Here is an 11,176-nt window from a genome sequence, read left to right as displayed (position 1 = left end):
TTTCTCATCCCCTCTGGGAACACCAGGAATAGAGTGTTGATGGTAGGAAATGGGGTGAGAGTGTCAAGACTTTCTAGTGCTGTCACTTGTTCCCAGTTCTCCTGAGGTCACTGGAAATCTGTCCACAGCTATTTTCTGTCTGGAGCTGCGGAGTCCGGTGTGGAGAAGACCCCCCTTGCCACAGGTCTCTACAGGTGTAGGTGCGCATTTCTGCGCATGTGTGAAAGTAAGTTTGAACTCCAGCGTCCGGCGGGCTCAGTCGGAGGACCATGTGACATTTGATTTCGAGCCCCAAGAGATTACTTAAGAAAAAGAAAAAGAAAAAAAAGGAAACAGGTATGTGCACCTTCCTATGCATGTGTGCCAAATTGGGTCTTTTTGTCCGCATCAGCGTGTCTACATGCACAGCCCATTCTGTGCAAGCCTTCAAGTTCCTTCTAAAGCATTGCACGTTGCAGGCTCTGGTGTGGGCTAAGGGTGTGTGTGTGTGTGTGTGTGTGCGCGCGCGCGCGTATATGTGTGTGTGTGTGTGTGTGTGCGCGCGCGCGCGCGCGCGAAGCGTTTCTGCGCGGAGCAGGTCGCAATTCTCAAGTGCTCCCCCCTTTTTGGGCCGGCTTGGTATGGCCTGCGAGCTCCTCTACATTTCCTCGGACGGTGGTTGCACCCACCTCACCCGGAAGTGCTTGCCCGCACTCATGTCAGGCTTGCGCCCCGGCATGGAGCAGCACAGCGGTCGGGTCCGCCCTGACCCGGGCCCGCCGCCCGCGGAGTCGGCCCCCGCCTCGGTGACCCTGGCGCAGCTCCTGCAGCTGGTCCAGGAGGGCCGGGAGCTCCCGGGCCTGGAGAGGCGCTGCATCACAGCGACCCACGGCGAACCCACGGCGCCCCGGCTCCCGCGGAGGCCCAAGCCCTGGGAGGCCTCGGGGTCGGCTGAGGCCCCCGCGCCGCCGCCGTAGCCCCGGGAACCCAGATCCCGTCGACCTCGGGTCCGGGTAGAAGAACGCCTGGAGGGGCCCGGCTCGGCGGAGTCAACGACTGCGCCTTCCTGACGGCACGTAGTGGGTTCCTGAGGCTCGTAGTTCTTTGCCTTTTAGACCTGGAGAGCGTGACTCTGTTCTGCATAAATTCGGACCTTGGATGCTGGCCACGGTTATCTTTTATGTATTCGCCCCCGACCTGTCTCAGCTGAACTTAAGCCTCCTGGGAGAGTCATTGGAGTTGTCTTGTATCCGAGTGTTTCTGGACCAAGATCCTCATTTTAAAAATCCGGTTTCGGCCCTTACAGATGATTGAAACAGATCTACTTTTTACTCTCTGCGATGCATAGATGTGCCTTCATTTTTAAAATGCTACTGAGGACACATTAACGGGGTTTGACCCACTGAGAACAATTTCGTTAGTAATGTAGGAAAACGTCAGTGTTTATCTCCCGGTTCAGCTAATTCTTGTGAGTTGGGCAAATGAACTTGGGATTCAAGAGGTGTTGATCTTAGCCATTCTCCAGGTCAGCAGCTAATAAAAGGTTTAATGATTAAACTTGGCCCTGGAATGACTTCAAAGATACATTAGGCCAACAAAATCCTAAAGCGTTAAAAGAAAAGCCAATCAACAAAAAACTAGAACCTTTGGCTCTGGGAACCAGTTGGGTCACGATAGAAGCTTAGAACAGAGGGAGAGCTCCTACAACTACTTTCTGAAGTCTCTAAGTAGGCGTGCCACGTGGCTTACTGCCCCTACTCTTGCTTACTGAAACTTAAGGTTTTTGTTTTCCCTACATCTAGAACATATATGTGTATGTTGATAGTTTTGTATGTGGACAGCCATGAACAATTCACAATTAGCATATGCTATCTACAAATCATACGACCAATTTTTCCCAGAAATGATAGTTCCACAACTTGTTCAGGGAATGGTAGATCATAGTGCACGATACAGCAGTACATTAATTTTTTTGTAAACATTTATTTTTGAGAGAGACAGCGTGCGAGTGGGAGAGGGGCAGAGAGGGAGACACAGAATCCAAAGCAGGCTCCGGGCTTTGAGCTGTCAGCACAGACCCAGATCCAGGGCTCCAACTCACCAAGGGTGAGATGGTGACCTGAGCCAAAGTTGGATGGTTAATGGACTGAGCCACCCAGGCACCTCAGCAGTACATTTTTTATAACTTATATACGTAGAATTCCAAGTTAATGGTTATTTTGCTTAACCTTTTGAACAACTGTGTGAGGCACACATGCTACATTAGTTCCATTTTGCAGGCAAGAATGGAAACGTTTTTCTTGTATTTAGCTTTTTTTTTCCTCCCAGAGAAAGGGGAGTGGGGTAGAGAGCATGGGAGAGGGGCAGATGGAGAATCTTAAGCAGTTTCCACACTCAGCGTGGATCCTGAAGTGGGGCTCAATCCCATGACCCTGGAATCATGACCTAAGTAGAAATCAGGACACCCAGGTGCCCCCTTCCTGTATTTAAAATAAAACGTACCTGCAGTAGAAACCCTGGGCATCCACATTCACAAATGCTCTTTTCCCATGGCTTTTGATACGTCATCTTAAAGTAATTTGATTTCACAATGCTTTAAAATATAAGAGTAAGCTCTAACATCTATACCTGGCAGGTTAACTCTTGAGCCAACCAACCTAATTAATTACCTCATAACCTGGCACATTTGAAGGCATTGTTCTAACTCAACCTCACAGCTATGTTTGAGGGCCCCATGAGCCAAAAGTGCAGCAAAGCTGATCATAAGGGACCAGGGGACACAGTGGTTAAACGTTTTCAAGTCTTAACCTATGCCTGGCACACTCACCAACTTCTCACATGGCAATTGAGGCAATGACGTGACAGGAACAGAGGAAGGCCCACCTAGGAGGGGGGCACTGATAATAAAACAAGCAGGATCAGATTCCCTTTCTAGGTCTATGTCCCCAGGAGCCCTAGTGGTGGTCTATACATGGTTACCAGCAGGGTAGAGAGCAATACTTTTGGACTCTAGACTATGCAAGGAGAGGGTTTAATAAAGGCTGCCTGGGGCCTAAAAGACCTAATAGTACTAATTTCATCCATTCCAAACCAAGAAAATCCCATCTTGAAGCCCAGCAGAAATAAATGGGGAGCATTTCCCTGAGGCAGATGGTACAGAGGGCTCTGGGATCCACCACTGTGATCCTAATAGGAAATACCCAATTGGCTCCAAGGGAAAAAGCTATCTTGGTAAGCTTTGGTCTTCCACAGGACATGGGACCAGAGGAGACTAACAAGGTCAGGGCCCAGGTGGTCAATCCAGATAGTGCAGGACTTCCTCACATAAGGTGCATGGTCCCTAAGAGAAATCTATGAACATAAAAATTTCCAAGCAATGATTTGAGTGTACGTATTTTCCTGGGAAAAGGGTCCTTCCCTTCTCATAGACCCAAGAAAAGGTTAAAATCCTGAGCTAGAGAAAAGGACTAAATCGACCACAGGCTATGATAAGGAAGCCACCAGATACACTTCAGGCCAGCCAAGTCTGAGAGCTCACAAAGCGGTCACTGAAAAGTCAGAACACAGACTCACAGCAGAGACAACTGAGAACCATGTTTGTGCTCTTCTTTGTAACTATATTTTAAATTCCTTCCAAAACAAAGGCCCAAGAACCCCCAGGTTCAAGTATGTCCCTGAGTGTGGTCCACTGCTGTCTTGTATTCATGCTTGGATACTCGGTTGCTAACATCAAACCCCAGAATGGAAGATGTGACGTAGCAGGATTCTCTCTTCCATGGCATGAGTCCTCTGCTGACTTAAGGGGTGACAGTCCAGTCAACGTGGAAAACACACTGGAATTTTTTCTTGGAACTGGGCTGTGATGAGACGTGCCTGCCAGGAACATCATCATCTTTTCCTTGACTCCCCCCACTCTAGTTTCTGAAGGTATAGCAGAAAATATCTTCTTTGAAGATACTGATAACAATTCCAAAAGACAAAACACACCTCCAATGTGCTGTGCTTTCAGATATTCTGAGGAAGAAGAACATAACTTCGTTAATAGAAATTTAATGACAGTTGGCACCTAAGATTAAGCAATTTCAAAAAATTAAGACACCTTCCACAAAATAGATGGTTTGTATCTTCAAATCCTTTCTGAAATTAGTTAATATTCTCTCCCCATTGCCAGGTAAATGACCACAGCAATACAGAAGATTTTTTTTGTTACTCAACATTTTCTAGCCTCTGATTGTTGGAATACACATGGGAATGCCCCATGTCCTAACCAGGCATTCACTGTTTCAAGCATATTTCCATCTGTTAGACTTGTAGATACCAGTCTCTCCCTGCCCTCTACCACTCAAACGCCAAAGTTACTCTCAGATACTGGTAAATGCAAAAAGAATTTTTAAGTGGCAAAGGATGGACCATCACATCAGCCCAAGGCCAGTTTTCAGCCCTGCCTCACCTGGGTTTAATTCAGCTGCCGAATGAGCTGATTGATGCGTTCTCCTCGATAGCCTGGTAAGCCCACCTCCTTGAGAAAGCCCACTCTATTCTTGGTAGCATGACGGGCCACTGAGAGATGGAAAGGACGTAAGAAGTCACAAATGGCCTGGAAATTCTTCCCCGGAAAGGCAATTTCATGAATGAGGTCTTCCAAGCAAATAACACCGTACTTCCCTGGGAAACATAAGGATACAGATTCCTTTATTCAACATTTCCCCAGTATATACTCTGAGGCTGTTATATGCTCACAGCTGGGCACTCTGGTAGGTTCTTGGGACTCCAAGAAAAACAGTACCTAAATCCCACATCAAGACCACCAGAGATCCTTGCTTTCTGCCCAACTGACCCCTAAGATGCAACGCTCACCCAGGTGCTCCTCAATCACTGTGTTGTCTGTCAAAGGGATGGTTTTACTCTTGACCTTGGCTTGTCCACGTTTCAAGATGAGTTCCCGGACAGACTTCAGATTTGGAAATCTATGTGAGGCAGAATAAAGTACAGCCTTATCAGCCCCTGGCACACTGCATACACTGGTCACTCAGTCCTGCAGCCTGGCTGAGGAGGGATTCTCCTACTACCCCTCCTCCCCACCAAGAAGTGCAATCACGCTGCAGCTGGGATGCCTGCAAGTACACAAGCAAGGAAAAAACCAGAGTGGCCCTACGGAATTAAAAATTACAATTTATGGATAGAAATGTTCATTGTGAAAAAAAAAAAAATTACTTTCCGAGGCAAAAATAAAACAAACACTGGCTTACAATCCAGGACTTTGGCCTTATAGAATCCTCTACTCAAGATGGTTAAATCCAAGCGCTTGCTGGGTTTTAATGTTTGAAAGGAGACTACTCGAACTCATGACCCCAAGATCAAGAGTCACACGCTCTTCTGACTGAGCCTGCCAGGCGCCCATGAAAGAACACACTACTCTTACACAAGCACTGCCCCCAGCTCTGCCCCAAGACTCCCAAGAATTAACTCCTCTTCTACGCATCTTACTCAGCCTTAGCTTACAAGCGAACAAGCCCTGCCGTGGTACTTTTCGTGTCACGTCAGCAGCAGCACCACCTCCTGCTCTGTCTGCCCCATGTTCCAAAGTTCTATGGCTGGCAGCTGATTTCTGGGAACTGTGGTCACCACAAAATGTTTCTTCAACACAGCAACACGAGCCCTGGAGGATAACACTCGCATGCTACTGTTCTCATCAGGCTCACATACAATCTAATATGAATCCACACACACAAAAACCTTACTCACCCCCAGGCCACATACGGTTCCACTATACGCAGCGTTTTTATGGTCTGGGGGGTCACTCTGAAAAAGACACCACTGAAAATCTTCTTCAGGCGAAGCCTTGCAATGGTCCTCTGCACCAGTGAACTCACCCCATTAATCCTGAAATGAACGACAGAGGAAGTCAGGTTCTATTCAGTTTTTGTCAGTCCGACAAGGACCTATGAAGTGACTGCCACTACAGGGCATCCAGAGAGCAAGACACAGACTGTGCCTCACAGGTGAGGTCAGAAGGTGGCAGCTATGTAAACAGGTCATTCTCACAGGATGTGGGGCAATGCTATAGGAACAGAATGGGCCCTGATTTCGTGTGGGGTGTGTATGAGTTGAGTGTGGAGGGCTGTGCATGTCAAGGAAAGGAAGCTGGACTCTGCGGGCAATAAAAGCACAAAAAGATTTTAGGTACAAGAGACACAATCAACTTCCTGATTGACAACCACTGAGGAGAGCGTATCAGACGGATCTGAAAGCATGACACCAGAGGCAGGGAAACCCAGTTAGCTAGTACGATGGTCCAGGAGAGATTATGGGAAATGGTAGGGAGGTTAATAAAGAGGGCTCAAAGATATTTAAAGCCCACAGGTTTCTGGTTTGGATGACTGGGTAGGGGAAATAGGAAGAGCCAGTTGTACATGCAGACAGACTGGGTAAAGTACGCCTCAATGAGGAAAAAGCTTAATGAGCTCTCCCCAGCACTGAATACACTCTATCCACTTGACCTTGGTTAGGTTCCTAGAAGGATGCCTTGATTCCCACAGTTCAGGACTTTCTGCATCTATGCCTGGAAAGCCTTCCCCAACACTTGTGAATTCCTCCCACGTCTGCAGGTCTCAGCTTCAAGTTCCTGCTTTAGAGGGTCCACAACCAGTACTGCCTTTGCAACACTTGACCCTCATTTCACTTGGTATATTTTCATGTGTATTTGCTCACATCAGTCTCCTTAACCTTAAAGAGAAAAACCCCAAGTTCCTGGCACAACTTGTCTTAGTGGCTTAAAGCCTATTATAAATCTCATCTCCCTAGAAAGGGTCCTAAAGCTGAACCAGTAGTTTGCCCCAGCCTACGGAATCTGGTAAGTTCCTCACCTTTGGATGCGTACAACAAAGGCCAAGGAATGTTTATCCGGCACTTCCAAACCGTGAGGTTTCACTTCTAGTCGTCTGAGGCGCACCCTGTCGCGTTGCTGCCGCCAGGCATCATGTAGGAACCATTCCAGTCGCTTAAACTTGACCTCTTTTCCTTTCTTCTGCTACAGAAAAGGCAGACCACCATCACCATTCTGTGCCTCTAGTTTTACTTCCACAACAGTAATTCATTGGTCACTATCCATAGAGTGTATTTCCCACTATGTTCCACAAAAAGAAGCAAACATACATCTTCTATTCTAGATAAGGCAAAAACGAGATACCCAAGGAGTTTTGAAAACTCAGAAACTACAAAAAAAAAAAAAAAAGTCTCTGATAAATAAACAAGTTAGTTTACATGCTATTAGCCAACATTACCAACAAACATTTATGGAACCTAACACTGTGTTAAGGATCATAAAGTACAGAATAAGCATGAGCTTGTTTCATCTTCCAGACTCCAAAATAAGTATCTTCTCAAAACGTTTAGCAAGTAGCAAAAATTGTTTGGCACATTACAAAAAAAAAAGTTTTCTTCCAAGTAAAGAGAATGTTTGGTTTTTCAAATCACTTGGTGTGAACCCAAATAGTACAACGTCTCCTCCACTTTTCCTTAACAAACTACTCAAACATTTTACCCGCAGAAAATTAGAACTATTTGTTAAATGAAGACATGAACTGTATACCTGCTGTAATAGAATCGACAGGGAAAGGGACTGTCCATACCAAATCTAGTTCAACACATGCTAGATATAACTCACCAAACCAAATACATTCTAATTCCCTTCTCTTGGTGCCCCATCATTACCTCCTTCTTGTCCAAAAGTGCCTGCTTCGCTTGAGTGGCTTTAAGGGCCTGATACGCCTTCCTCTTTTTCAGGAGATTTTCTGGAACCAAAGGAATCTTTTTTCTTTGCCTGATACGGAAAATTGCAATCAGAGATAATGTTTAAAGAACAAATTTTCAATGAGCTTCTAAACCATCTCTTGGGCTTTGAGAAACATTACTCTCTTCAAATTCCGAAAGACAGACTTCCCTGAAAACTGTGGTGTCTGACGCCAGTCCTCAAAACGGACCCCTGAACATTCACTCTTTTCTAAGCGGTAAGAAGTCATGAACCCCTTGGCCACTAGTCCTCCTCTGCCTCCATGAAGCTTTTACTGTCACAGCCTTTTAAAGACACTAACGGCTACATGCTCCTAGTAAAACTCCGTGGGGCTGGGGCGGGTACAGACCTATCTGCAGGGGCAATACTCAAATCAAGCTGGGTGAACCCAAGACTAGCACTCTCCAGCCTGCCCCCAAGGTTAATAACCCGAATTTGACGGCGGCTTCCCTCCACCTGAGCGGCAGGCTGAATCCTACGGCTCCTTGCTTTTCACCCCACTCTCTGTAATCTGGAGTCTTTTCTATTCTCTTCCTTCAGTCCACAAGTATCCTTATTTTCCGCCACTGAGGAATAAACACCGTGGATGGCACCGGATGCTCAAGACCCCACTGGAGAGACTCAAACCCCAAACACTCACTCTTGCTCCGCCATGTTTCCAGTGCTGTGGCTACCGGCTACTGCTCATGCGCAGCCCCACCACGTGGGAAAGAAAGGACCGCTCTATATGTACTTGACCATAGAGATGTGTCTTCTAGCTGAAGGTTTATAACACGGGTAGTCCTGCCAGTTAGCTGCAGTGAACCGCTGAGGTCTCGCTAACACAGATTCCTCGCCGAAAATTACACAAAGTTTCCTTCGCACTGCTTTCGAGCACTCTAGAGTCTGCGTCATCTTCGAAATCCCACCCCCTTCCTTGACGCTAATGCCGTTGGCTGGGCTGTAAATAAACACTTCCCGCTTCCTACGACTTCCGGTGTGGAGGGCGCGCCTCTCCTTCCGCTTCCCCTCGGCTGCGCGTGTGCAGGAAGGGAGACCGTCTGGCGGGAGAGGCTTTTTGCTGGATGGCGAGAGCTGGGGCCCCTGTGACTTTGGTTCTCACGTGTGGGTGGAGGTGTTTGTGGACGATTTCGGATGGTAAGGAGTGCAGCTTCCGTTCTGTCAGCCTGGCTCAGTCAGCAGGACGCAGAGCAAGTTATTTAACCCCTCTGTACAGTGGTTTGCTTTACCCATAAAGTGGACCTACGCGATAGCGTTGCGAGGATTATGTGAAATGTTCCATGTAAAGCGCTTAGCACAGTGTCTGAGTGTAGGACACGCAGCAGGAGACACTAGGTTAGTTATCAGTGCTGAATCGAAAACTAGAAATTCCTCTTTGTCATGTCAGAATCTTCCCTCGTACAGCGCTCACCACCTGGAATTTGCTTCCTTTTTTCCTGGTCTTCATGAAACAAAAATAACCGACGTCCTGTATTCTGGAAACCTCTAGTGCAGTGCCTCTAGCACTAATATGCATAGTAGTCACCTGGTGGTCTTGTTAAAATGCAGATTAAAAAAATTTTTTTTAAATGTTTATTTGGCGGGGGGGGGGGGGGGGGCACAGAAAGACAGAGAGGGAGACGGAATCCGAAGCAGGATCTAGGCTCTGAGCTGTCAGCACAGCGCCTCACTTGGGGCTCAAACCCACAAACCCTGAGAACATGAACAGAGCTGAAGTCTGATGCTTAACAGACTGAGCCACCCAGGCGCCCCTAAAATGCAGATTTTAAATTCAGTTTGTAGGGGAGGGGGGAGTTGATATTCACTTTTTTAACATGCTTCAAAGTGATGTCATCCTTCAGGTCTGGATTGCACTTTAGCAAGACTCTAGTCTCTTTCCTTTTTTCTAAATTCCTTCATCCCATTATTACATTTTTAACATTTCTTCATGATACTAGGAGGGCAGGGACCATGGCTGCCTTGCTCACGGCGGTTCCTAAGGGTCTAGCGTAGGTTTCTCAATCTCGGCACTACTGGCTTTTGGGGCCAGATCATTCTCTATCATGGCGGGCTTTGTGGGACGTTTAGCAGCATCCCCCTACATGCCAGTAGCACCTCTGCCCCAGATGTGACAAACAAAAATGTCTTCAGGCATTGCCACATGTTTAGTACAGTATGTATATTTATCCCAATGTCATTATTTGACCCTCGGTACTTATAGGCATCACCGCAGACTTTATCCTGTACTGTTTGGCTTATTGTGTCCCTAATCAGATTGGGTGCTCTGAAGGCAGGGAACTTACCTCATACTTCTCCATCTGCTACAGCTCCTGTCACAATAGTGGGCAGGTGCTTTTTAGCTAACCTCAAAGCATCATATTGGTACGTGCTCTGTAACTAATCCAACCAGAGAGAGAGTGCTGTACACAGAGCTCATTACCTGATGAATAAATGTCGAAGGACAACATAGTCTTTGGAATCAAAGACTGGTGTGAGACTCCTTCTCACTAACTTAGCACTTCACATGTCTTTGTAAAAAGGCAAAAACAAGGGTCACCAAAGTGTAAAACGTTTATTAGATAGTAATCAAAGAACAAAAATAGGTCAATATTTTGTAACTGTATCTATCTACAGATAAGAGGTAGGTCCTCTGGTACTGAGGGTAGTAGGAGAGAAGGAATTTCAGGGCTATTAACAGTGGCTGAAAGAGACTTGGAGGCCACAATTCAGGATAGGTTTTCCGAAGCCAGCAGATGGCGCTAAGAGAGAACTTATTCTCAGTGCCAAAGCCATCATTCCACAAGATGCAGAGGAAAAGTGATAGAGGCCTCCTCAATCCAAAATTATTCACTAAGTGAATACATGTTTACTGAGCATTGACCCAGCGTGAGGCAAGATACAAGACTTTTTATTTCAAAGTGAGGATATCGAATGAGAATGGGGGATGGCCTGTTGTCATAGGCCCCTTTTGGGAATGATTAAGACTATGCAACTATACGCAATGAGGTAGGTTTTCATGTCCTGAAATCTTAGTGGTGTTTTTCTTCTTTGTTGACCTGCTGATGACCATTTCCATTTCCTAACAGCATCCCATTTCTCTTGTGGACTGGTCTCTACTTCATCGTGTACAATCATGGAGTAGGGTAGGGTATCAAATCTAAATGTTTGTCCTCCCAATACATAAGTTGAAGGGGTGTCTCTGAAGATCTTTTAAACTCCTTCCATCTCCCTAGTGGGAGGGGGCATGAGACACTAAACTTTGGGTTTTGAATCTTGAGCAGAGTGATAATGGAAGAAACATAGGTTTGGGGCAAGACTTTAAGGATTTCCACCTACTAAGATCTGGAGTTTCCTTGTCCCTGTCTTTCTCAAGCCTAATGGTTCTTCAGTCTTTTCTTCAATCTTTGTCTTTCCTGGGGTGCCTGG

General features: G+C 46.4%; 2 protein-coding genes across 4 annotated transcripts; one reads left to right on the top strand and one right to left on the bottom strand.

Annotated features, from left to right (window-relative positions):
* The first annotated feature begins 605 nt into the window (after positions 1 to 605).
* On the top strand, positions 606 to 1,536 carry CB2H6orf226 (chromosome B2 C6orf226 homolog). Its single transcript, XM_043591430.1, has one exon. It carries the CDS (start codon positions 621 to 623, stop codon positions 954 to 956), a length of 336 nt encoding a protein of 111 aa, XP_043447365.1. The 5' UTR covers positions 606 to 620; the 3' UTR covers positions 957 to 1,536.
* A 2,039-nt stretch (positions 1,537 to 3,575) lies between these two features.
* RPL7L1 (ribosomal protein L7 like 1) lies at positions 3,576 to 8,684 on the bottom strand. 3 transcript variants are annotated; one of them, XM_043591426.1, is made up of 7 exons: positions 8,412 to 8,684; positions 7,693 to 7,801; positions 6,846 to 7,009; positions 5,725 to 5,862; positions 4,837 to 4,946; positions 4,430 to 4,644; positions 3,576 to 3,993 (listed from the first exon to the last, which is right to left on the bottom strand). In XM_043591426.1, exons 1-6 carry the CDS (start codon positions 8,423 to 8,425, stop codon positions 4,436 to 4,438), a joined length of 744 nt encoding a protein of 247 aa, XP_043447361.1. In that variant the 5' UTR covers positions 8,426 to 8,684; the 3' UTR covers positions 3,576 to 3,993; positions 4,430 to 4,435. The 3 variants fall into 3 exon arrangements, with proteins under 3 accessions (XP_043447361.1, XP_043447364.1, XP_043447363.1); XM_043591429.1 differs by having other exon boundaries at positions 4,430 to 4,539; positions 8,412 to 8,669; XM_043591428.1 differs by having other exon boundaries at positions 6,846 to 7,006; positions 8,412 to 8,666.
* Positions 8,685 to 11,176: the final 2,492 nt, after the last annotated feature.

The sequence above is a fragment of the Prionailurus bengalensis genome, chromosome B2, assembly GCF_016509475.1.
Source record: "Prionailurus bengalensis isolate Pbe53 chromosome B2, Fcat_Pben_1.1_paternal_pri, whole genome shotgun sequence".
NCBI classification, from domain to species: domain Eukaryota; kingdom Metazoa; phylum Chordata; class Mammalia; order Carnivora; family Felidae; genus Prionailurus; species Prionailurus bengalensis.
Note: the sequence above shows the minus strand (reverse complement) of the source record. Positions and strands in the feature narration are given on the sequence as shown.